Source organism: Carassius gibelio, chromosome B16, assembly GCF_023724105.1.
Source record: "Carassius gibelio isolate Cgi1373 ecotype wild population from Czech Republic chromosome B16, carGib1.2-hapl.c, whole genome shotgun sequence".
NCBI lineage: Eukaryota > Metazoa > Chordata > Actinopteri > Cypriniformes > Cyprinidae > Carassius > Carassius gibelio.
The window spans coordinates 30,092,100-30,118,607 of NC_068411.1; the positions used below are offsets into that span (position 1 = coordinate 30,092,100).

At 35.2% G+C, this 26,508-nt stretch overlaps 1 protein-coding gene across 2 annotated transcripts in view; it reads left to right on the forward strand.

Moving 5' to 3' along the window:
* Positions 1 to 1,691: 1,691 nt before the first annotated feature.
* Positions 1,692 to 26,508, forward strand: part of LOC127975424 (mannosyl-oligosaccharide 1,2-alpha-mannosidase IA) — a 150,087-nt gene continuing 125,270 nt past the window's right edge. The window contains exon 1 of one of the 2 annotated variants that reach the window (XM_052579469.1): positions 1,692 to 3,635. In XM_052579469.1, coding sequence (XP_052435429.1) covers positions 3,084 to 3,635 — 552 coding nt within the window. In that variant the 5' untranslated portion in view covers positions 1,692 to 3,083. Of the gene's footprint in view, positions 3,636 to 7,169; positions 7,375 to 26,508 lie in introns of those variants that run through there. The other variant, XM_052579470.1, reaches the window with a different exon arrangement.

Here is a 26,508-nt window from a genome sequence, read left to right on the forward strand (position 1 = left end):
TTACATTTCTCATTAGGAATGGCCTGTAAACAGCCGCCCCATGAGACCCGAACAATCAGTAACAAATGGAAATTTTCTGCTGCTGGTTGCACTATACTTTTATCTCTTGACCTTTCTTTAACTAACTTTGTTTCTGCTGTGGTTGGTTGTTTACATTGGATTAATGGGGAACATTCGTCTTGTTTTGTTGCAGGAAAACTGCTCTCTGTCTCTGTCCGGTTTGATTGGAAAATCTGTTGAATTTGTGTATTGATCGTTGCCTTGATTTGGTGTTGCTATTACTCTTTAAATTTGTGAATCGTTTGGCTTAGCTAAACTTAGGTAAATCTTGACAAAGCAGCTGAGAAGTGATTTAACATTGTACAGGCCCTTCTCACAATAAGCAATGCAATGGATCAGACATGGGAAACTTTGTTTCAATTATACTTTTAAGATTGTAGTTTGATGAAGATGTCATATAAAGCAGACAGTGCTGATTCAACCAATCCGTGAACATTCTCATAGTTTTACTGTCATCTGATTGGCTGAAATGTCTTTGAAGGGGCAGGGTTTTGAAGGGAAGTTATTAAAAACTAATTGTTCTTTTAAACAAATCTTTTAATGAATCGTTGAACTGATAGCCTATTGTACATAGCTATGAGAGGAAACATTGTTAACATTACTACTATAATCGGTATTAATAATTAGCATTATTTCCAGTGATGTCAAACGATTAATCGCGATTAATCGCGCACAAAATACAACTTTTTGTGTGCATAAAGTGTGTATATATATAATTTATATATAAATACACATATATTATTTTGAAAATATGTACATGTATTGACAACATTTTATTTTATTATAAGTATTAAATGCTTTACTGTTAGTGTTATCTGTATGCATGGGTGTCTGGAAGTAATGCAATTTCAATTTTCTGTATGTACTGTACATGTGGAAGAATTGACAATAAAACAGACTTGACTTGACTTTATATAAAAATACATATATTTTAAATATAAACAACGAATTTTATATACATGCATTTGTGTTTATTTATATACATTATACATAATAAATATACTACGCATATATTATGCAAACAAAAACTTTATTTTAGATGTGATTAATCGTGATTAATCGTTCGAAAGGACTAATTATTACGTAAGAAAAAAAAATTAGGAACAATTTCCACTCAGAAATCGCTAAATTTCGAAATTTACTTAAACATTTTTCCACGTTTAAACATCTTATGGCGACTTTCACCACGATACACGCCATATTGTAATTTACACGTTTTTTTTTTTTAATGTAAGTTTTATTTACAACTTTGGTATTTTTTATATAGTTTTTGAATACAGATAAAATAGAATATAGCAATAATTTGGACTACAGCCTAAACTAACTTTTCTACGCAACCCATCTAGCATAATAACGAAAACATAATGATTAAACGTCAAGGTTGCAACAAAATAATAACGCTTTTTGTGTATCGGCATAATCGGCTCACCGATTCGGGTTCAAATGAATCGGTCTTCCGAATTATACACAATGCTAAAACTCGACACTTATGATTCCCTTTGCAAATGGGCTACAATTGTGTCTTATTTAATGATAAACCAAGAAGTTGTCCAAGTTTGCTTCCTCACCCCGCCACACGGTGGATGTGTCGGCTCGCTCTTGCGCGCGCGTGCATGACTCGCTCTCGCTGCTGCTGATCAAAGGCGTTTGCAGCAGACCGCCCAGAAGAACCGTGGAGTCACAGAGCTCCGGTTCTCCTTCTGTTTGCGGATCGTAACGGCTGCATATCAAGGCGTTTGCACCACGAGACTGGCCTAAACGATCGGCGTTTATCTTCTTCACTTCTTCTCTGGCGATAAACCAGGCGAACGCGCAGTAATGGGAAGATACGGCGTGTTTTCATTAGGTCACATCCACGAAGAATGATCTGTCGATCACGTTTTACGAGCACAAACGTCCTTCTTCACGCACTGGACGTAGACTTTCGGAGCACTGGAGAGTTTTGAGCATGCACTGCGCTTGAACAGAGCAAACCAACAGTTTTTACAAACACTTGAACCGAATTTAGGCTCTCGTCGCTTCGCTGACTGTATTGATTTGCTCTCTGGATGTATTTTCGCAGCTCTTGTGTCCTGGAGTGGTGTGCACCGTGCCAAAAACGCGTAGATGTTGTGAAATAACCCATGATGGTGCAGTTTTGGCTGAGATGTGTCTTATTTCTTCCACTAAACTTCAGCGTTGCTTTGTGTTACCACGAGTCTTCATCATCATCAGCAGCAGCAGCATCATTAGAAAGCATTTGTGTGGATCCACGTTGATGCTTGCCTTTTAATGCATTTTAATATACACGAATGTGACGCTTTCGGGTCTTCTGTTTGCTCATCATCTTCAGAAATCTGTGTGATTGTATGGATCTTGCATGTATTGTGATTGATGTGTGATGCATGCATGACAGTGCACAATAAGTTCATAAAGCTCATCATCATCTTCAGTGTGTTTGCAGGCATTTTCTCGCCTAAGAAGGTGTTTAATATGCATTATTGACACATGTTGGCTGTGCATACTAATATGGATTTCACAAATGCTGCTTTGAGTTTTTAAAAGTACATTTATGTTCATATAAGCGCGTGATACCATCGTTTCCATTTTCAGAAAGCATTTTGCTTGCTTTTGAGGCGTTTTAAAATGCATTAATGTAATATCTGTTGGCTGGAGTTCATTTAAGACCATATAGTTTCAACTTCGTGTCCTAGATGTGCATTAACAGCGTGTAGGTTGTTTTGGCTGTGCTTAACACTTTGTTACTATTTGCATTTAAGAGCTAGTCTCATCTCGGTCTCCCAGATGTGATGTTGCATGGCTGCTCTGAAACGAAAGGAAGCTGGTTTTGAAGCAGTGTGCGCGCAATGACGCTGTTGTTGTGCGTAAATGTGTTGACGCCACTTGTGGTCTCTTAAATCGATCGATTCAGGAGGATTTGGGGACTTTGAGCAGGAGAGAGTTGAGTTTGCACGACTACAGCGTCGCTCGCGCTTTCTAACCAAGTTTAGGTGCGTATCCTCGTGCTTCAGTGGAGAGTTTAAATGGTGCTCCGAAAGTTACCCGGTGTCTCTGCATCGGGCATGGGGCTTCGTCTGTCTCAGAAATTCGTGTTTCTGCTGTTCCTGTCGGGGTTGGTTACTCTGTGCTTCGGGGCACTTTTCTTTCTCCCCGACACCGTGCGCCTGAAGCGCATCTTCCTCTCCAAGAACGAGAATCCCGCGGTGACCGTGGGCTCCGACAGTGTGCTTTCAAAAAAGGTGCCCGGGGATCCAGAGCATCAGCGGGCGGGTTTAAAAGTGAGCGAGGGGGCGAATGTCAAGCCTAAAGTGAGCCGCAAGCCCTCGGTCACCCATGGAGCGAGAACCGTGGAGAGATCTGTCGGGAGTAGAGCGCAGGACGAGAGGAGCCCGGCGAGGGCGCACGAACCGGCGGCCGGAGACGAGCGGGTCACCTCGGCCGCTCACAGCGGGGAACACGGCAGAGCTTACAGCTACGAGGCGTTTAAAAAGTGTCTGCTCAAACCAGCTTTGGGGAAGAACCAGGGAACTCCATCAGACTCCGAGACGCTTCAGCGCAGGGAGAAAGTCAAAGAGGTGAGATGATCAATTCTGCCACTTTAGCTCAATGCCAAGTCACATTTATGTCTCAACTGTGAGATAAAAAGTCGAAATTATCACAAGTAAACAATATGTTAGTTAAAACATCATGAGTATGGGATTTAAGATGGTGTTCTGATATTAAACGTTATAAAGTATGCCATAAAAACTCTAAACAATGATACGTGATAACTATGAGATAAGAAGTCGAAATTATTACATGCCAGGGAAAAAGTTAGAAATAACACAAAAAGTTAGAAATTATCAAATAGTACTGTCATCTCCTAGTATGAAATAAAAAGTCAGGAGTTTTATAAATTGACATAGTAAGTCATGATCATGGCATTAAAAAATAAAAAATTATGACATTCTAATCCATAATTACAAGATAAAATTAAAATGTTGACATACTGTTAAAATTGTGAGATATGATATAAAAGGTTATAAATTAGTGCATACCGACTCGTAATTATGTATTAAAAAGTGAAAATGACTAGATTAAACGTTATCGTAATGAGATAAATGTTGGAATCATGACATGCTTAAAACATAATGCTGAGAGAAAGTTTGAATTATGACAAAATTAATTATCAGCATTATTTTAAGAGAAGTTAGAATGGTGATGTACCAAGTCATAATTATGGAATTAATTTAAAATTATGAAATGCTATGTATCTGAAATTGACGTAATCGGCATAAAATGACACGCGTCATGTCAAAGTGATGTTTAATTTCAGAATTCCAACTTTTTATTATGCTTAATTATTTTCACTTGCCATATTTCAGATTTTTTTTTCTAATCCCATAATTGCGATTTAGTAACTGATTTGGATTATTTCAGAAATAAGCTTCAAATTGGCTAAAAGGCTGTCGATTTGAAGCCAGTTTCTCCAGTGGGATTGTGCCTGTAATAAGTGTCACTTGTTTGCTAAAAGATGAATTAGTGCTAAATTGAATTGAAATTGAGTTGAGCTGATATGAAGATGCCAGAGCTTTTAAACTAAAGTTATAATGGTGTCGGGGCTAGTTGTCACACTTCTACACCGGCGAACATCAGTCTGCATGAACAATCTTCGCTACAAAAACTGAACTGGAAAAATAGCTCCGAACACATTGACCCCTGTAGCGGGGCATGTTGTCACACTCTTGTTCTTGCATATTAAAGGGATTTAACGAAGACTTAAATAGTTAAAATGATTGTGAAATGCAAAACTATTTCAGACCACTTTCCAACAAATTTCTAAGAAAGTTACATATAAAGCACATGCAACAACTAGCCCTGTACTTTTGGTTCCTTACAATAAACTAGAAGCAGATAATGAGTGCTGTGTCAAATCCCTATCAGGGTGTGTTTGTGTTGACCGCTGTTTGAAGCTGCTCTGTTGAATCCAGATTAAAGCTTGCTTTGAGATGTGTAATGCAGGCATTGACTGTGCTGCTGAAGGGTTGATGTCTTCAGGTGTGTTTTCTGTGCTACTGTGTGTTCGTGCTGTTAAGGTGCTTGTTTTGTGTTTATACTAAACATTGCTGTTATTATTATTATTATTATTATTATTATTATTATTATTGCTGATGATTGATGTCGAGCTTTGAAGTTCAGCGTGTGACTCGCACCACAGTTTGTCAGGATTTCTGCCAGACGTCTGCTAAAGATCTGGGAAACATCTGCGGTGTAATCTGATAAACGTCTCAGAAGCAGTTTTGCATGCATTCTAATAAATGTCTGTATGACATCTGACAGGAAATATCTTAAAGATGTATTGCAGATGAAAAAACACTTAAAAAAAAATACATCTTGCATGCATCAAATAGACATCTCCGAGATGAACATGTGAGTGTTTTACTGTCAGGTGCTGGTGCCATCTTCTGTAGAAATAAATGATTTAATTTTAATCGTTTTATCGTACGTTTTTAACTACAGTATACTGTTTTAGAAACATGCATGTTTTAGGATGTTCTTCAGGATTTCATCTGTTGTGTTTGAGGGAAGAAAAAGACTGGTTTGGTGTGACATGAAGAAGAGAAAATGATAACCGAGGTCTCATTTCGGGTTTATTTCTCCTGTAAATGTCAGAGTGCTGTTTATTCAGGTTCATATGGTTTCGCAGTCGGCTGACATCATTGATTTCTCTAACTTACTGAAGTCAGACTTTGTGAAATGAGGAACTGTAGAAACAGTACATTCCCAGTGTGCAGTGAGCGTATTGAAATGTCTTTTTATGGCTAGCTATAGCTGGAATTCTGCTTTGAATTTTCTATTGTGAGATCATATTTCACAGTGTCAGAAGCGCTGGACGGGTTCCAGAGCCGCGGGGGGTTTAGAAAGCCACTACTGGACTGCGTTTTTTACCTTGCTGTGGGCAGGAGTGCAATGAAAGGAAAATCAAATAATCGACAGCAGAACAAATCATTTTTGTGTGTGTTGGACTTTGAAGTCAACTTGAAACGCTGTTCTCAACCCACACTGAAAAAAATCCTGTGTTTTGCATTGAGACGTTCATTTTAATATCAATGCTCATTTTGCATAAATCAAACAAAAATGTTTATTTTGCATAAATCAAAATAGAAATCAATGCATATTTTGCATAAGTAATATCAGCATATTTTGTATAACAAAAATATGGCCTATTTTGGGGGCATTATGATGTTCTGCATTCTAGAATTAATTTGAATATCAATGATACTTTTGCATAAATCAGAATGTATTTTGCAAAAAGAAATTTGTCCCTGTTTTAGGATCATTGCAATGTTTTGCATTGTGGTCTTAACTGTTAATATCAATCTAATTTTGCATAACTCGATCATAAATCAATGCTTATTTTGCATAAATATCAAAATTTTTGCCTAATCTATGGCTGACATGTTATTTGCATCTCACAGTAAAAAATTATTTTGCTCAGAAACCGGTAGTAAATGTAGCATTGAATTAAACATGAAATTAAGTAGAAAAACTGAAATGGTATATGCATGTTTTTTCAAATGCATACCAAGGAAGGGCTTTATTTTTTTGCATCAGGAATTGATTGGATGGTCAAAAAGTGGGTGTTACTTAAGTCCGGAAGTAGTTAATAATTAGCAAATAAGGCTAAATGTTTCAAAGACCAGGGAATTTGATGAAAATATAATAAGTAATCATCTGGATTGTGTTTGGAAGTGAATTGCATGTTGAATGTGGCTGTTTGTTGATGTGTATTAACCTGCACTGATCTACTTGCATGTCATTTCAGTGACTCGTGGAGGGTTTACAGTGTTGCTATTAAAGCCACATGCTGAATGAACTATTTAGGTTGTGCTGTTTTTACACACTGTTTGCCTCACGGATACCTCTGGCTTCCCTCTGCGCCGCCTCCTGTCAGAGCCATGCATATTCATGTCTGACCTAATCATCATAAACAGCTCCATTAAATATTAATAATCCATCAGACCAAGAGCATGCAGCTCATTTCCCGACTGCTATGGTTCTCGAAAGCCGTCCCTTTCTTAGCCTTTGGGTGAAACTACAGATGGAAGTAATGTACATTTTCTTCTTGAAATGTGAGGTCGGATCTTGTTCGCAGTCTTTGCAAACAGTGCATGCTGAAGTATGGTCGTTTTGCTCATTTGTCAAGCAAAGTTAATCTGTTCGGCCAATATTATGGATTTGCATTCAGCAGGTGTTCAGTGCTTGGACATGAAGGACTCCAAAACAAGGACTGACTTTACATATGTTCTCCTTGAACCATCGAAACCATCTGCAGTGAGTAAGCTTGATGTGAACAAAGTCAAATATTGTCCTAAGCGTTGCAGTTTATTTAGACTCAGAATCGCCTGTTAGAACTGGATTGGATGGTTTGATTAACATTTGAAGCGACCAATCACTGCTTGTTTCTGTTGTGTGACAGCTTATCTGAAACCAGATCAAACTAGACTAATAAAACTCGTTTTGAAACACACCAAGAAAGTTTCCAAGAATTGATCTCAAGAAAACATTTCAATGCAAAAATAAAACCAATTCCATATTAAGAAAATGAAGCATATTATAACGTTTCACAGTGTGTTGTTAATTTTAATATCAGTGCTTGTTAAGCCCAAATCAAACATAAATCAATGCTTTTTGCATAAATAATATAATTCGGACCATTATGATGTTTTGCATCAATGCACCATTTGATGTGCCTTAATTTTTTATTTCAGTGCTTAATAAATCAAACATAAATGAGTTGCTATTTTGCATAAATCAAATGCAAATCGATGCTTATTTTGCATAAACATTATCTGAATATTTTGCATGACATTAACCCTGTTTCAGGACCCTTATGGTTTTTGCATAGGTGTTAATTTTAATATCAGTGTTTTTTGCATAAATGGATGTTTATTTAGCATAAATAAATGCTTATGTTGATAAATAATGCCACATTTTGAATAAAGAAAATAAAGCATGTTTTAAGACCACTATGATGTTTTACATAGTGGAATTACATTTAATATCAATTCTTAAATCATACATACATTTTTTTTGCATAAGATCAACATTTTGTGTAAAAATAAATAAAATAAAAATAAAGCCTGTTTTTGGTATCATTGTTTCTTTGTGGCATTTTAATATATATGATTTCACATAAATCAATCATAAATCAATGCTTATGCATGAATCAAACAAATCAATGCTTATCAAAATATTATGCATAAAGAAAATAAATCCTTTTAAGAACAGTTATGTTATGCTTTGCATATCATTTTAATATCAATGCTAATTTTGCATATCACTTTTTTTCTTTTCTTTTTAGAAAATGAACCATATTTTAGTTCCTTTTTGCATCGTGCAATTAATTTTACTGTCAATGCTTATTTTGCATCATTCACATGCCTATTGATTAAAGAATATATTTTGCATAAAGAAAATGAAGTCTTTTTAGTACCAAAATGATTTTTTTTTTATTGCATTGCATCGCAGCATTAATTTCATTATCATGATTCATTACTGCAATATGCCTGAGCCAAAGGTGGTGCTTGTTATCAATATGGTATATGGAAGCAAAAAACTCTTTATTTCCCTAAATCTGGTCTGTTATGCGTGTGTATAATCTTTTCTAGTTGGCTGTAGCTGCACACAATGAGTGTTTTGAGCTTCCCAAAGAAAGTCTAGAGGAATTTGTGGTTCTCATCTACGAGCATGTGAAGCTTGTCGAGTCTATGGCTTCTCATTCATCAGTGCCTCCCTGCTTTTGTCACGGGGTGCTGACTGGAGGGTTTATCCCCTGTTGGGACATGCTGAATGGGCGTTCACCGCTCTGCGAGATGGATAGAGTTACAAGGAGCAGCTTGGCAGAGCTCGGCCCGAGGCTGAGAGAGAGAGAGGAGCCATGCGCTTTGATGAGCGCTTCCTCTCGGGGAAGCCAAGATCCTGTTCCACTTCTCGGAGCGGAGGAGGACGCCGCGGGCCTCGGGCTGCTGGTGAGGGGGCAGGAGAGCCCAATTAGCTTCTGGCTATTGAAACGGCCGCTAAATGAGAGTCATGATTACAGCAGCTGTTCTTCTGTTTGAGCCTGCGCCGCTGAGATCTGTCTTTCTTAATATGGGCAAACTCAACTTGATGCGATTAGCGCTTGGTTACATTTCGGCTGGATTCAGTTGCCACAGTAACTGATGAGGGATGCATTGCACAGGCTGATGAATGAGCTGAAACACGGCCATTTACAACATGAGTCAATAAAATATTAGTGTGTTAAATAAGAGTTCAATCAGCGTTTTTATTAAAGGAATAGTTCAGGCAAAAATCTAATCATCCAAGATGTATACGAGTTTGTTTCTTCATCAGATTTGGAGAAGTGTAGCATTGCATCACTTGAATGGGTGCCGTCAGAATGAGAGCTGATAAAAACATCACACCACTCCAGTCCATCAGTTAATGCAAAAAGCCAAAAGATGAATGTTTGTAAGAAGCAAATCCATCAATAAGTCCATAATTAATAAAAACGCTTCCTCCCAGTGTAAAAGTGGTCTGGTCTGAATCAGGAGAGAAATCTGCACAGAAAACCGTTCTAAACGTATATGTAGCTGGATTTTGATGTGAGAGTCAACGGGAGATGAACTTTTTCAATGTTTTTATGGATTATAGGCTTGTATTTTAGCTGGAAGCATTAATGTATTGATGGGAAATGTCTTGGTTTCTTACAAACACGGAGCTTTTGGCTTCACAAGCTGTTAATTAATTACTATTGAAAGTGAAAGTGAAGTCACATGGTGACCTACAGTATACTCAGGATTCATGCTCTGTATTTAACCTAATAAAGTGCACACACACCGCAGTGAATACACACCTGGAGCAGAGGATTATTCTGATGTTTTTACCAGCTGTTTGGACTCTCATTCTGACGGCACCCATTCACTACACAGGATTTTTGGGTGAACTGTCCCTTTAAATTGGTCAAGCACTAACTGTTTGCACAGGACACATTGTTCAAATACTTCTGCATTTTTTTGTAAGTGTGCTGCATTTGCAATATTTTCTTAGCAAGCATGCACTATATATATATTTGTGTTTATTTCTTTCTTTTTGAATTTGCTGTATCAAGCTAAATGTAGCTCAAATTTGGCATGATTTTCCATGACCTTTTGAAGTTGTTCATAGTCACTGGAAATAGATTTGTGAGCAATGCAAAATTAGATAAATTGACTAGTGAAGACAAATGTATTAACCAAATTGGCTTGCAAGCAAGAGTATAACTGTAAAAATACACTGCCGTTCAAAGGATTAGGGGTTGGCGTGATTTTGTTTTTCTTTTGAATAAATTTATACTTTTATTAATCGATGACAAAAAGTGACAGTTAAGACATTTACAATGTTAAAGATTTATATTTCACATAAATGCTGTTCTTTTGATCATTGCATTCATTAAATAATCCTGAAAAAAGTCATAGTTTTCACAAAATATTGGGAAGCACAGCTGTTGTTTCTTGAGCAGAAAATCATCATATCAGACTGATTTCTGAAGATCATGTGACACTGAAGACTGAAGAAATGATGCTGAAAATACAGCTGTGCATCATAGGAATAAATCACATTTTAAAATATATTCACATCGAAATATTTTTTTTGTTGTTATAATAGATTACAATATTACTCTTTTTACTGTATTTTTAATCAAATGCAGCCCTGGTTGAGCAGAAGAGGCTTCTTTGAACAACATTAAACATTTGTTTAGTTTTTTTTTTACTATAGTAATTTCCATGATTGTTCCCAGGCCTGGAAAAACCCAAATCAGAATTTCCCTAATGTTTCCAGGTTTTCCATGTAACCTTGTTGAACTGTGTTTTACTCCACGCTAATGCTCTCCATCTGTTTTGAATGCAGGAGCGCGTCCTGTGTGAACGGCCCATAGGTGTACTTACAGCATAATTCAGTAATAAACATCACTGTGATTATGTGCTGTAATGTAACAGAGTAGAAAATGCATTCAAATGTCTGGTTTTAATTTGTGATTTAATTCTAGTTTTTTTTTTTTTTTTTGCAAGAATTCCTGAATGCAATAATTTTTTTTTTCATATATGCAAGACTCTTTGAGATGCAACTCTGTTTTTCATATTTAATCAAAACTATATCCATGCAACTGCAGAAGATTTCTCTAGTGCATGGAAAGCTACAGCGGTTGTTACTCAGTGTTAAAGTGTAGGATCAAGGTCAGGTAAAACAAATGACCGACCAGTTGTTTAGTCTCTAAAGGAGCAGTTTGTTTGTTTTGCTTGTTGCACAAACCTTCATGTTTGTTATTCTGAGTTTGCTTTGCATCAGATTCCAGTAAGTAGACACGGGTGGACGTGACCTCTGCATGCGCTCGGCTCCGCTCCCAGACAAACGCTCTGCTGGGGACCAGAGTTTTCCACTGCATGTTCAGGAGTATTTCCAGTTCAAATTCTAGCTTTTAAGCCTGCGGTCTGCTTCAGCTTTCAAACTGGTGCTTGAAAACCTCTACTCTCTTCCACCAAACAGCCTTGTAATTATGAATGTACTAATTATAGAAAATCAGATGCTTGAGAAAGAGACAATGACATTGTCATGGTTCTGATGAGGGTTTGGCGCTCTGACATTATAGACCACGCTGTGGTAGAAATGTGTCAGCTGGCAGAGATTTTTCTGTACTGGATAATAGTGGTAGATTTCCAAAAATAGATCGCTTGGGTCAATAAATGTTTTTTTTTTTTAAGCAAAAATCTCTTTTTTTACACACGCGTGCGCACACCCACACACACACACACACACACACACACACGTATATGTGTGTGTATATGTATATATGTGTGTGTGTGTATATGTTACAAAATATTTATAAAAATCCAATTAAATAAAGTACAACTGTCTCTGTGTGTGTCTGTGTATAGATGTACAAAATATTCATAAAAATAAATAAAAATGGAAAATAATATATACAAATTAAAGAAATAAAACGTACATGAATAAAAGCATTTAAAATGTATTTTAAAAAATAATTATATATATATATATATATATATATATATATATATATATATATATGTGTGTGTATATATATGTGTATGTATGTATTTATATGTGCTTGTAAATATATAATAAAATGTTTATAAAAATATAATTGTATTTTAAAATTATTTATAAAACATTATTAATATAAATATTATGTGTCATGGTGAAATGACTCTTTTTGGATACAGAGCTTTTGAAGAATTTTGTCATTTTAGATTTCCTTCAGATTTATCCATCTACAGGACTGAAAAAATACTACTTTTACGTTTAGGACTACTGCTTGTCTGTTTATTAGCACCTTTCTCTTTCCTCTTTGTTTGTTCTGTCATTTATAGTTCATCGCTGTCGTCTGTTTGTGTGGCCGTAGACTTTGGCGCTGCACTCTCTGTTGTCACATCGATGACGACTAAAGATGTTATTGCTGTGGAAGAATAATGATTGTGTCTTCTGAAGCTTAATCTACTTCACTAGATTAAAAAAAAATGTACGATATGTAGGCCTACCTCTGTTTTTAAAAGCATGCCCAATTTACATTAACAGTCATGCAATTACAACAGGAGTCTGTGTGATAAGACATAATAGTAAAAATAGTAAAAGCACACACTGAAAGTATGTCCATGCATGTCAATCTAATCCATTATACTTTTCCATCCGTCCAGTCTGACTCTGTTTTAGTATGGAACTCCCATGTTTTATTATCCAATCAATTCTTAATGGATAAAGCAGGTAAATTTATTTTCCGTAAGTTACCATCTGAAGTGTTTTGCCTCTCGGTGTCCATTTCCATGCATCAACTTAAACAGTTTTTGCTTGTTATTATACATAGGTAATTTTTCTGTAGTAGTCAAGATGAAGCTGTTCTGAACCCAAAACATGGAGGAAGGACGAGTCTTATTGCTTTAGGCCTTCATCTCATTTCTGAGGTGCTTTTATTTTTGGTCTGATTGGTCCGAATCAAAATCTGTTTTGCAATATTGTTGAAATTGTGATTTTTATTCCTCCTGATTGGTTTTTGCTTGCATTCAGTGTTCAAAGAGAAGCACAAACTATCAGTGTTGGGGAAAGTCACTTTTAAACGTAATGCATTACAATATTGCGTTTCTTCCTAAAAACGTAACTAATTACGGTACTTTTACTTTTTATTGAAAGTACTGCATTACGTTACTTTTGCATTACTTTTTAAATCTTACTCCCAATATCTCTCAACAAGGGGACAGGAGAGCTTTCAATCAGTAAATGGGGAAAGCATTGTAACTGGCATTACTTATTTGGAAAAGTAACTTCGATATGTTCTTGGTAAATAAAAAGTAGTGCGTTACTTTACTAGTTACTTGAAAAAAGTAATCTGATTATGTAATCTTGTAATGCGTTACACCCAACACTGTAAACTATAAGACAATAAATTATTCATTTAGCAGCGACCGTATCATGTGAAACGTTTTTATTATCAATTCAACTCAATTTTATATGATGTTTGTGCGTTATTTTTATTTAATTTTTTTTATTTTTTTAATGATTTTGGTAAATCTCATGAAACAATCAAGAACAGACTTTTTTTTTCACCCAAATATCAAAACAAAATTAAGGATGTATTAGGATTATTAATTAATCCCTTTTCAATAATGCAAAACAACTCATTGCTGTAATGTGAAAAACATGATGTTTATGATGTATTTGTGACAGTAAAAATCTATTGTAATTTTTTTTTAGAATAATGTGATTTAATATCAAAATTCATACAATGAAAAATGTAATTTTTTTTTAATAGCATGATATGATAAATAAATATTTTTTCATTATATATTTTATTTTAAAGTTGAATGAATTATTTTAATGTTTTACTGTAGTAATATTATTACTCCAATATTTTTTTTTCTCTGTTTTCCTATTTATTGGGGGGCTGAAATGTGTGCCAGACATGCCTTTTATGAGTATACATGATGCAAAATTATTTGATAAACATCATTGTGATTATGTTCGGGAAAATAAACTGGGGTAAGATGTATTCAAACATCTGAATATGATTTGATTTGAGGTCTTCTATTGGATTTCTTTCCTCGCAGACTATGATTATTATATTTTCGAGTATTTCTTCATTCAATAAAGATCAGATTATGAATGCAAATCATGAAAGTAGCACCATTGACACAAATGCTGTTTAATGGAAAACCGCTGGAAATGAAGCGTCATGTTTCAGGTTCCAGTGAATGCGAGTGGCGTCTTTGGTTCAGTCAGGCTTTACAAGGGAATTTCCACAGGGGCGACATTGGTAGAAATAGTTTTTAATTAACTGGATGTTTAGTGCGTTGCCTTGCTTTTGGGAAGGGTGTTTTGTTCATTACCAACACAATTAGGCTGTTAATGAAACAGCGGTACACAGAAATCATTACAGCCGAAAGGACTTGAATCATTTTTCCTGTTTAGCTCATGTGGGAGTGACACTATCTGCCCACTCTGTTTACAGAACGAAGTGAAGAGCTAATAAATTGCAGTCGTGTTAATGATTGTACATCAGTGTGTTTTCAATTTGTAATAATGAAGCATCACTTTTCAAATGTCAGAGAAGATAAAATGCGTTCCCTTTCAAGGGAACTTTGAACTGCGTCCTCTAGGGGTTGCTATGGGGAATGGGCACCGGTTAAAACACGTCATCCTCTTCTCTGTCTCCGCTTACTGTTTGTTTATGTTAGCGATAAGCTAAGTATGACTAGGAGTGCATGTTCTCTTTCCAGAGGCTTTGTTCTGATTCTGAGCTTTGCTTTGATTACTGATGGGTTTTGAGTGGTTATGAACGAATGAATGAAACTCATTTGTCTGTGTTTCACTATGTCTCGGAAAGTGCTTGAGAAACCGTGTCTCTTCCACGGCTCAGTAGGCTTTCAACTCTTGTTATTAGTTTTGAGCAAGACTGTACGACATTCACATTACATGATTTGACTGATCTTTATGTAGAAAAGAAAATAGCGCGCCACGTTAAAACGAATGATTATTCGCGTTTTCATAACCGCTGGCCGAATTAAAAAACAAATCTAAAATTAAATATTTTTTGAGAGCAAGGGGGCCCCACGTAGCTTCCGTATTTTTGGTGCACTTTCTAAAATGCACATTGTGGTAAGTGTGCACACTAAGCATTCTGCACAATTAAATCCTGTATGGATAAGTGTTGTGTGCTGTCAGCCTCGTTCCCTTTCTCTTAAGTATCTCTGTTGATACATTTCTGAGCCGGGTGTTGCTACCAAATATCTATTGAATCTGTTTTTTGAGCAAGCTCATTCAGAGCTGGCAGTAGCCCCCTGGGTGACAGGCCAGGGTCTGGTTTGTTTATTATCCCCTTAAAGGAATCGCTTTCTTCTGATTCCAAGCCTTTGAGCTCTGCCCTAGGCTCAGGCTTCCCAACCCAGCCTTTATCGGGTAAGTTGTTTAGGGTATACAGCGTCAAAGCACCCTAGGGGCTACTACCACAGCTATGGTAGAGTTGATACTTAGTGCTCGCCGTGGTTTCTTGCATGCACTCTCCTCATTATGGTGACATGGGTGTACTGTTCCCCATAGCGGCCTCTAGAGAAAGCAGTTCGAAGTTCCCTCGTAAGGGAACGTCTCGGGTTACGTATGTAGGGAACGAGACACTGTGTCCTCTTGTACCCTTTCCATGCTTTGGAAGTAGGGGTGGGCGATATCTCGATATTTAAAATATATCGAGATATTTTTTAAACACGATATGGATTTTGACATATCGTATATATCGATATATTGTTTATATTCTGATTCCGCCACTTTGCTTGTTTGCCTTCCCTGTGCTGTGCTCGCCCCCGCTCGCTCGCCCCCCGCCTCCTTGCTTTTGTCCCCTCTCACCTCGCGTGTAGAGAACTAGTCAAAAAAAAAAATTATATGGAGATACTTCAGTTTTAAGGCGTAGGGCGAACGGCAGGCAGATGTCTACTGTAGGGCCCAATGAAACGCGGACGGAATCGCGGAATCCAGTCATAAAAAATTGAATTTACAGTTTAACGCGGAATGTCACGGAATTGGTCAAATTTTAAATGAATTAATCAAAAGTCGGTCATGCACTTACATCAAATCGCGAAATGGACTAATATCTGCAAATATTAACCCGGAAAAGTCTATTTAAATATGAATCCTGCATGTTCTGCGTGTCTGTGTCAACGAATGGAGCAGAAGCGCGTCTTCATTCATTAAACACGGAAGCTCGCATAACGTTTGCGCTGATTTCATTGTCTTTCCTCTCTCTAAATAAAGACGTGAACACATGAGGAACATCTCCAGAACTGCACTGAGAGTCACTTCATGAGCATCTGACCGTTTGATTTGAGTAAGACTAGCTCATATCACATCATAGACTGTGGTATCACATACACAGAACTGTAAAGGTAAACCCGTCAAAATAAAAGTATTTGACAGAAATCTATTACTATTGTACAGATAGCCCAATACTACTACTATTAAAATGAAACGAACATAATTTTATAAGGAATAATCACACAACATTTCTCCCATGTTTTATTTTTAATAGTAAATCCCCTTTGTTTACCAAAAAATAAAGTTTGCTTAATTTTAAATAATTAAAAGATAAATTAAATGAATGTTTTATGCCTTCATTTGATAATCAGAAAAATGTAAATACACAGAATTTCTGAAGGGAAAAAAACATTTCACATAAGGCTATTTTAAGAATGGTTTTTAACTAATTAAGTTGTTTTTATGCATTTAAATAATTGCACATGCTAAAACACAGAATTAGCTAACAATAAAACATATGGTGAAGAAAAAAAATAAAATGTTTCATAGGCCCCTTAACATGTAATATTTGCCATATTTGTTTTTGCAGTAGTTTTTTGGGGGTTATTTTTCCTGTAAAGATATCGAGATATATATCGTATATCGAGATATAGCAAAATATATCGAGATATATTTTTTGCTCCATATCGCCCAGCCCTATTTGGAAGCCAGCTTCAGACGAAGAAGTAGATAGACCTTTTATACTGTGATCGCGCCGGGAAATGACATCATAGACTGTCACAAGCCAATCTCATTGTCGTGATTTTACTGTTGATTTGTTGATTTTACTGTAGTAGTATTTATAAGTTTGATTATCGTTCTTTACACAATAAAAAAATAACTATATACTATATGCCAGATTTACTAAACAGGGCAAATTAGCAATAAAGCACATTCCTAAACGCGCAGATGCGAGGGGAAATTCTAACAATTTACTAACAGTGAACATAATAAAGAACACAGACACAGCCAGATTTCCACAATGAACAGAGCAATTTACCAAGAGGAGTACAAATTGCTACCTGCTTAAAGACATGCTTTTTTGCCGTTAAATAATGGTGCAGATAACAGTAATTTGACGAGCGCAAACATTTAGTAAATCGTGTTGCATGATTCGTTTTAATATTCTCCTCCCATACATTTTTCATCTGTAAGGTTAACTCCTATAAATGCATATTCAATAAGGTCTGATACAAAAATTACTGTCCACTCCTTTTCAGCTCTAATTATTCACTGCGCGTCTTTAGTAAATACTGACAGTACTATTTTAATGCCAAAAGATGGTTTGCACTGGTGCAAGCTGTTAGTAAATCTTACCCAATAAGCGTGAAAGTGACATTTTTATTTTAATATGAAATGGTTTACTGTAATAACACACATGCAGTATTCTTATTTTTAAATACATTTTATGCAATTAAATTTTTAAACCTTTGTGTACATTTAATGTGCTTTGTTTACTATCCTATTTCCACTGATCGTTCATATTCCTCAGGCTAACTTTAAGCATATTAGGTTGTTTTTGCATGAGCTTGGTTTGACGTCAAAGTTTGATTTGGTTTAAAGCAGCTTTCTGAGCTCTGTTTTGGACCAGTGAAGCGCACATGAGTCCACTTTTAAAGCCGGTCTTGGTCTGAACTCTGTCACAAGTGCCATGGAAGCCGCCCGTTCTCTCTCACAGAAGTCAACCGTTACTGATGATGCTTCATTTGCATAATGCACTATAATGCACGTCTCATTGCTGTTTCTCTGAATAAATTGCCTTCAGAGAGCGACTTGCATTCTTCACATCTTTAGCAGTGTTGTTCTCTTCACATTTCATCTAGTCACACTGGTAAACAGCTGCTAGTATTCATGGTTATACCCATGCTGATGACACTAACTTAATGCATACTGGATCTGAAAGTGTTGTGCAAATAGACATTTACATGCATTTCTCATCTACATCTGTAATTTGCTATATATATATATATATATATATATATATATATATATATATATATATATATATATATATATATATATATATATATATATATATATATATATATAATTTGTTTTTTTATTTATTATTAATGATAATTTTTACAGTTAACTTTTATAACTTAAATATTTATTAGAATATTTTACAAAATTTGTTCATTTTTATTAATTTCTATTAAGTAATTATTTGATCATACAGTTATTTTACTGAATATATTCATATTTTTTATTAATTTCCGTTAATTAATTTTTTTTTTATGTACTGTTTATGTTAACTTAAATTTTACGACAATATTTTACGAAGTAATATATCTATAAATTATTGCATTTATTAATAATTTAACTATATTGTCAGGCTGAAACCTGAATATTTTGCTATGATACTTTACAAAATATTTTAATATTTATTAATTTGTTGTGTTTCTTGAATTTTTACTGCATAATTACCCTTTACTTCTAAAACTTAAAGCAGTTTACGAATTTTTAATTGTTCAATACTTAAAGGCTTCATGCCATTTGTTTTCCCTTAGTATGCATGCACATTTATGTATTTATATTTTATTAGCAGTTTAGCTATACTTTTTTAATGTTTATAAAGCAAAGTTAGCTCCTGATGGTTTAGTTGTGTTTGCTTTCATCCAACCATGAGTTTTTATGCATGCATGCCAGTCACATGGAAGAAACACAGTGTAAGACGGTTTGCTCGAGCGCTGGGTGTAACGGCTGCGTCCGGAAGTGATCCACCCTCTCTGTGTTTATGGTGTGGTTTCAGAGAAACCCAGAAACAGGAAGTTGTTTTGCAGGTGTGGCTGTACAGAAGCAGGGCCCAGAACTGGACCAATGTATTTAGGGCAAAACGGCAGAATTGTGAAGTTGGTTGGTTTTGAGTCTGTGAGTCTTTCCTGTACACTCCTTTCCATTTTCACATATGCAAAATACTGGCCTAATAAAAAATCAACACAAAACAGCTTTTTCCATAAGATATATATTTAAATAAGAAACAAGATTTCCAACAAAATATTGTTTTATATTATTTGTAGTGGGAACATCCATAGAGAATCATGCATTAAAGGAACACTCCACTTTTTTTTTTTTTTTTTTTTTAAAGGCATATTTTCCAACTCCCCTAGAGTTAAACAGTTGAGTTTTACCATAATTGACTCCATTCAGCCGATCTCTGGGTCTCGCAGCCGGAATGAGAGTGTAGTTCCTAGCCATATCGGCATAGAAAATCACAACTTTCCATTTTCTGTCGGTCTTAGTACACAGTGTAACTACAGAAGGGTCAAGTTTTAAATGGTAAAAATATAGAAACTCTTTGGTCGTTTTTGAGCGCGATGCTAATGGTCTAATCAGATTCAATGATCTATGCTAAGCTAAGCTAAAAGTGCTACCGCCAGACCTAGAAATCCGCTGAATGGATTCAAAAACGGTAAAATTTAACTGTTTAAATCTAGGGGAGTTGGGAAATGAGCCTATTTAAAAAAGAAAGTGTAGTGTTCCTTTAATACATTTAACAGAATAGAGTTGCAAGTTGTAAATGCAGAATTATGATGTATAAACAGAGTTGCAAGATACAGTATGAATAGAATTGTGATGTATAAAAAGAAATAAATAGAATTGCGACATATGAACAGATTTGCAAGAAATAAACAGAATTATGACGTATAAACATTTGTGACGCATAAACACAAAAGTAGAATTGTGATGTATAAACAGAATTTTGTGATTTTAAACACAATTGCGACTATAAACAAAAATATTGAATAGTGTTGTATAAACAATCGAGATATAAACAGAGTTACAATACATAAACACAGAAATAGAATTGTGACATATGAACAGAATTCCGAGATATAAACACAGAATTGTCATGTATACACACAATTGCAACAAACAAAAATAAATAGAATTGCGACAAACAGAAATAAATAGAATTGTGATGTGACAAACACAATTGTAAGATATAAACACAGAATTGTGATGTATAAACAGAATTGCAACAAACAAAAATAAATAGATTTGTGACAAACAGAAATAAATAGAATTGTGATGTATAAACAGAATTGCAACAAACAAAAATAAATGGAATTGTGACATAAACAGAAATAAATAGAATTGTGATGTGACAAACACAATTGTAAGATATAAACACAGAATTGTGATGTATAAACAGAATTGCAACAAACAAAAATAAATAGAATTGTGACATAAACCGAAATAAATAGAATTGTGATGTCATAAACACAATTGTTCGATATAAGCACAGAATTGTGATGTATAAACAGAATTGCAACAAACAAAAATAAATAGAATTGCGACATAGAAATAAATAGAATTGTGATGTGACAAACACAATTGTAAGATATAAACACAGAATTGTGATGTATAAACAGAATTGCAACAAACAAAAATAAATAGAATTGTGACATAAACCGAAGTAAATAGAATTGTGATGTCATAAACACAATTGTTCGATATAAACACAGAATTGTGATTTATAAACAGAATTGCAACAAACAAAAATAAATAGAATTGCGACATAGAAATAAATAGAATTGTGATGTGACAAACACAATTGTAAGATATAAACACAGAATTGTGATGTATAAACGCAATTGCGACAAACAGAAATAAAGAGCATTGCAGGATATTAACAGAATTGTAATGTACTATATAAACACAGAAATAAATATAATTGCAACATATAAACAGAACTGTGAGAGAGAAACAGATTTGTGAAATATAGAAATTTGAGGGGAAAGTCTGAATTGTGAGATAAAAAAAAGTCACAATTAGCTTTATTTTTTAATCCATGACAGAAACATAATAGTGGGGACAGAACTGTAATATATAAACTATAAATTCATAAAGAAAAAAAAAAGAATTGTGAGTTGTTTATTTTAGTGGAAACTAGCTTTCATAACAAACAGCTCTATTACACAAAAAGGTAAAATAAAAAAGCAAAGCCAGTTGTTTAATTGTATTCTGAGCACCTGAACTGCTGCTTTAAATTGCAGTCAGATCCTGCACGGCATCAGTTTTACAGTTTATCTGTTTGTAATTAGAGCTGATAAACCTCGTCGTCCTTACTGTATCTCTCTCTCCTGCACACCAATCTGTTGAGTTTCCCGCTCCCGCCTTTCATCAGACGCTCTTTTACATCCACATTTCTATTTAAGGGCCCTCTGGTGTGAGGAGTCCCTGTACTGAGCCTCCGAGGGTCTGTTCCAACGGTTTGGCTCATCGGCGTCTCAGGAGACCCTCTGTTTCTCCTAACGGGATGATAAACAAAGAAATGTGTCTGGGTTCTCCAGGGAAGCAGCTTCGTACAGTAGATGTGCAGCTTTGTGTTCTCCTTCAGCTCTTTACATAAACACTACGGCAGTATCTCACCATGCATAATGCAATATCTTAGTTGTTCTTTGCAGAAGTAATTGAGATGCACCTATTCTAGATACTGCTATGTGTATAAATTAGATCCTCAGTTTGTGTTGGGGTTGAAATTTAGGGTCATAAAAGTGCATGCAAATTAATGCATAGATGCATTGTGGAAAGGCTGGGTTTGTCATAGTGTTTGCCCCATTGGTTTCCATGCACTTTGGCAAAATCAGCTTGGTTAAAAGCAGTCTCCATATGGAGAACAACTTAACATTGTTTTTGAATAGAAAATATTAATGCAATGCAATAAGAAGTAGGGTGGAAATGTGCTTGATTGTCTCGATCTGTGCAAACAACACAGAGATATGCTTCTTTATGCATGTAAGAAATTGCAACATGACAAATACAGGTTTTGTGAATCTCTGAAACACTTTTCACTCTAGCTTTATTGACTGAAAGACTGTAGTAATTAGTAGTTAATCTTAGTTGCTCATTTTAGGTAATGCATTCTCTTTACTTTTCACTGTAGGTTACTTTTTAATCAAACTTGTTTTGAACTTACCAATAAGTATACTATATTGTTATAAAAAAGCAGAGATAATTAATAATTTACTAACATTGTTTGCATGAAATGTAATCCATAAAAAGTAAAGGTAAGCCATAAAATGTAACTGAAATGTGATTATGAGCATTTAATGGAATGGTTGTAGTGGACAGAGTTTAAATTGCATGTAACCTGGAATATTCCTTTAGCAGTGAATCCGACCGCATGTTGTCAGCAGGACTCAATACGGCTTAAGAGCATCGTCACAGTCTGTAAGTTTAGCCGAGCGTGCAGCTGGAGACAGATACAGATACAGACTGCATTTCTATTCAGGGTCGGAGAGCGAGACGGCATCTCATCTGAGCCGGCAGGAGGAAAGGATCGCTCTCCATTCACTCTCTAACCTAATGAATAATTAATACAAGCAGAGTAGGTGAAGTCAGCTCTCAAAAAGAACCTGTTTGCCCTCAGATAGTAGTGTAGGAAGCATGAAGTCTGTTCACACTGTGCATTCTGGCCATAAACCCTCCGTTTGAATGCATGCAAAAAAAATCTGAATAAACTATTATGCTGTTTAGGTGGTTGCAAAGTTCCACGTTAATGCTTTCGCAGGTGTGTGTTTATTGCATTTTATAATTATTTCTCCCGGTCTCTCTGCCTCAGTGGATGCAGCACTTCAGATATCCCTGAAATTTAGACTCAAAGCCAGATGTTTTTTGATGACTCGCGCAAATCCACAACAAAAAATCTCATAAAGCTGATGGTTAAGTGTCTGGATGGTGTTGCAGTAACGGTCCCCTAAAGCTTTGCACAGATCTGTGCACACAGCATAACGTTAAACTGCTGATGCTCAAGCCTTTTTGGGCAGTTTGATTAATACGGTTATTTTTAATAAACAACAGGCCTTGATAAATGAGATGACCAATACAGTACTGTTGAATGATACGCATAAAATCATAACGCTCAAGAATTATTTTCAGTTCATGCAAATTTGGAGTAGGATTTACATAAAAATTCCTTAAATGCTTAACCAAATGCTCAAATGTTAATACTAATACCTAAAATACTAATAAAACCAAATACTAAAATGCAAATTTAGTGAAATCATTCAAATCTCTTTAAAAGCACTGGGTTTTACCCATTTATCAGCAAGAAGTTTTAGTCATTTAACAAATAATTCACCTTTTTCTCTTAAGTATTTTTATTCCTAAGTACAGATCAGAATAAGTGTAACTTTTACTGTAATTTACTGTATCTTACATTAAAAGATGATGGACATTATTTAACACACACACCGTTCTTTTTTTTTACTTATTTGCATGGGTTATTTTAAGCATTAAAGTAGACCGAATACTTGAATTGAATATGCCTTACATGCATATAAAGTCTCAAATTGAATTTAAATGAAATGTCTCATGCAATAAGCTTTCAATTGTAAAACGCTGTCTTTTTAGTGGCTTGTCTCTGTAGCAAACACACACTCACTCACTATATGTTCTCTTTATAGTGAGATGGATCTCCATAATGATTGGGATGTGTCTCGGTGTGATTGGGCTGTTTATTTAGATTCTCTCTCCCGCTGTGTCTGTCTGGCAGATTTCATCTCTTAGTGTTTTCAATCGGCGGCCGGGGCTCATTTCCATAAGCTATGGAGACGTCTGTATGAGCCGGCCGTGTGTGTGTGTGTGTGTGTGACAGATAATGCCACTCACTTTGGCAAAGCTTTTAAAGGACGGCTTTGAAAAAAGCCTCACTGCTGGAGAAAAGAGATTTCATGAGGACGTGCTGCTTTGTTCTGATATAGGCTCTCTGTTTCATGTGCGCAGGGTTATTCTGTAAAACGAGCCTTTTTGACAAAATGCTAGACTTTGTGTTCTTCAAAACATGCACACAGAAGTAGTAATAGATCATGTCTGCTTTTGTGGAGTGTGCATGTGTCCTGGGATCATAACAGGAAGTAGGAAGCGGGATGCAGCGTGGGAAGGTCAGATCTGGGATGGCAGAGGGTCAAAGTGCACCTAACAGACGCAGTTTTAGGCTCTGGTTATATTCAGTCAGACAGGCTGGTGTCACGACATCTAGGCGGCACAGTCAGCACTTGTTTGTGCTGATTTATGTGCGATTCTGCAAATATAGAGACGTTTGTGCTCAGAGTTATTTTAAAGAAATATATAAAAAACAGAGACTCCTTTTGGAAAAAAATTCCAAAAAGGAATACGTATATATTGAGAATTATAGGATATTTTTTAATATGCATATAAATACACATAGTACACAGTACACACACACATATTATGTAAACAGAATTTTATTTTGAATGCCATTTAATGGATTTGACATCACTAGTGTGTGTGTAAATAAATATATACACACACACACACACATACATATATATATATATATATATATATATATATATATATGTATGTGTGTGTGTGTGTGTATATATTTATTTACATATATATATATATGTATGTATGTATATGTGTGTGCGTATATGTATGCATTTGTGTATACTGTATAAAAAAGTTTTATTTTTTATTAAAAAAATAATGTATTTACATATATAATTTCAATTTCAATTTCAAAATAAATTGTTTATATTTGCAATTAAAAATGCACATGAATATAACAAAAATAAAACTAAAAAATAAATAATTAAAAAAATATATTTAAATAAATTCAAACAATTAAAGTAAAAAAAAAAAAACAATTAAAGAACTAATTTATTATACTTTATTTTTATACTATGAGCAATTTACATATAACTTATTTTTTGTATACACTTAACGTTTTAAATATTATTTTTATTCAGCATTAAACAATAAATAAGGCCGCCGATTGATCATTTTCTTAAATATTCTAAAAATATACATCAATATTTAAATTCATTTTATTTATTTATTTTCATCCATCACAAACATTTTAGAAAACAAGTGTTTTATTATTCTAAAAGAGATTCTGTTTGTGAATAAGAAGTGTCAAGAGAAAAGCTCAAAAACAATTATTTATCTTTTTTTCTTTTTCTTTTCTTTTTTTTTTTAAGTAATGCTCTGGAAGCTTTGGAAGTTACTATTCGAGCATTTTAATTGGGCAAAAGCAAACTTCTATTTAAAAATTCTAAGTTTGACATTTAAAGTGAGCTACTGATATGGGGTCTTAGAAATTTTGTATCTACAATACAAAAATTAATTTGTTGAGGCTCTTGGTCAGATTTGTTAATTGGCTAAATGTTTTCACATCACTAATAGATATTTAGTTTTAAATCTCAAAAACCCCACATCTTAGAATCTCCCATTTATATGGTGTGTGAAATATAATGCGCTGATGTTGTTCATATTGTCAGCGTTTGTGTTTTCCCGCTCTGTGGCGTTCACAATCCCTCGGTCCCTCGTTTCCTCGCGCTCTTTATTTCCTCAAACTCACTCTCTGTAGATTTGTCGTTCTGAGCTCGAGTAGCTGACAGCACAGATTTCCAGGTCACTTTTTCTCTCTGGCGTTCATGAGTCAGCGCAGAGCTGTTGTTTTAGCACACGCTCGGCCAAAGAAGGAAATGTTTAGGATTTTGATGCATTCAGCGCATTTGTGTTTGCTCTGGAGATGCATCTGTCTAAACACAGGACTAGAGACACAAATCAAGCATCTGTCGACTCTAGAGCCGCTCGGTTTGAGTTATACATTCATTTCTATAACTCTACTCTTATTGCTGGACAAATATTGACTCATTTGAATCTATTTTTACTTGTTCTGAGGAGAAACACTTGAGACTGAGTTCACACTGTATATAAGAGAATCATAACGCCATTAATTCTGCTCAGCGTTGAATGAGGGATTTTTGAGTAACACGTATGCATATAAATCTAAAACTGTAAAAGTTAGTGAATATAAAATAGTCAAGGTCAAATTAGTCACAGGTCAAAAGCACATATATTATCTTTATATCAGCTCTGCTCTGTGGGGAAAAACAGCCATGCAGCCGAATCTCAACAGGATCAATACTGTAATTTTGTGCTGGATCAGGCGCTGACGCTCTTATTAATGTCTGTGTGTCAGCGGATACTCCACTACAGCCACAGCAGCAGATTCATATGAACTCTACACATCAGACTCATGGAGGCATGACTGCTTCATCTAGTCCACTAGGGACGTCTAGTGATGCAGTGTGGGTTCAGTCTTCTTTGGTCTTGTTT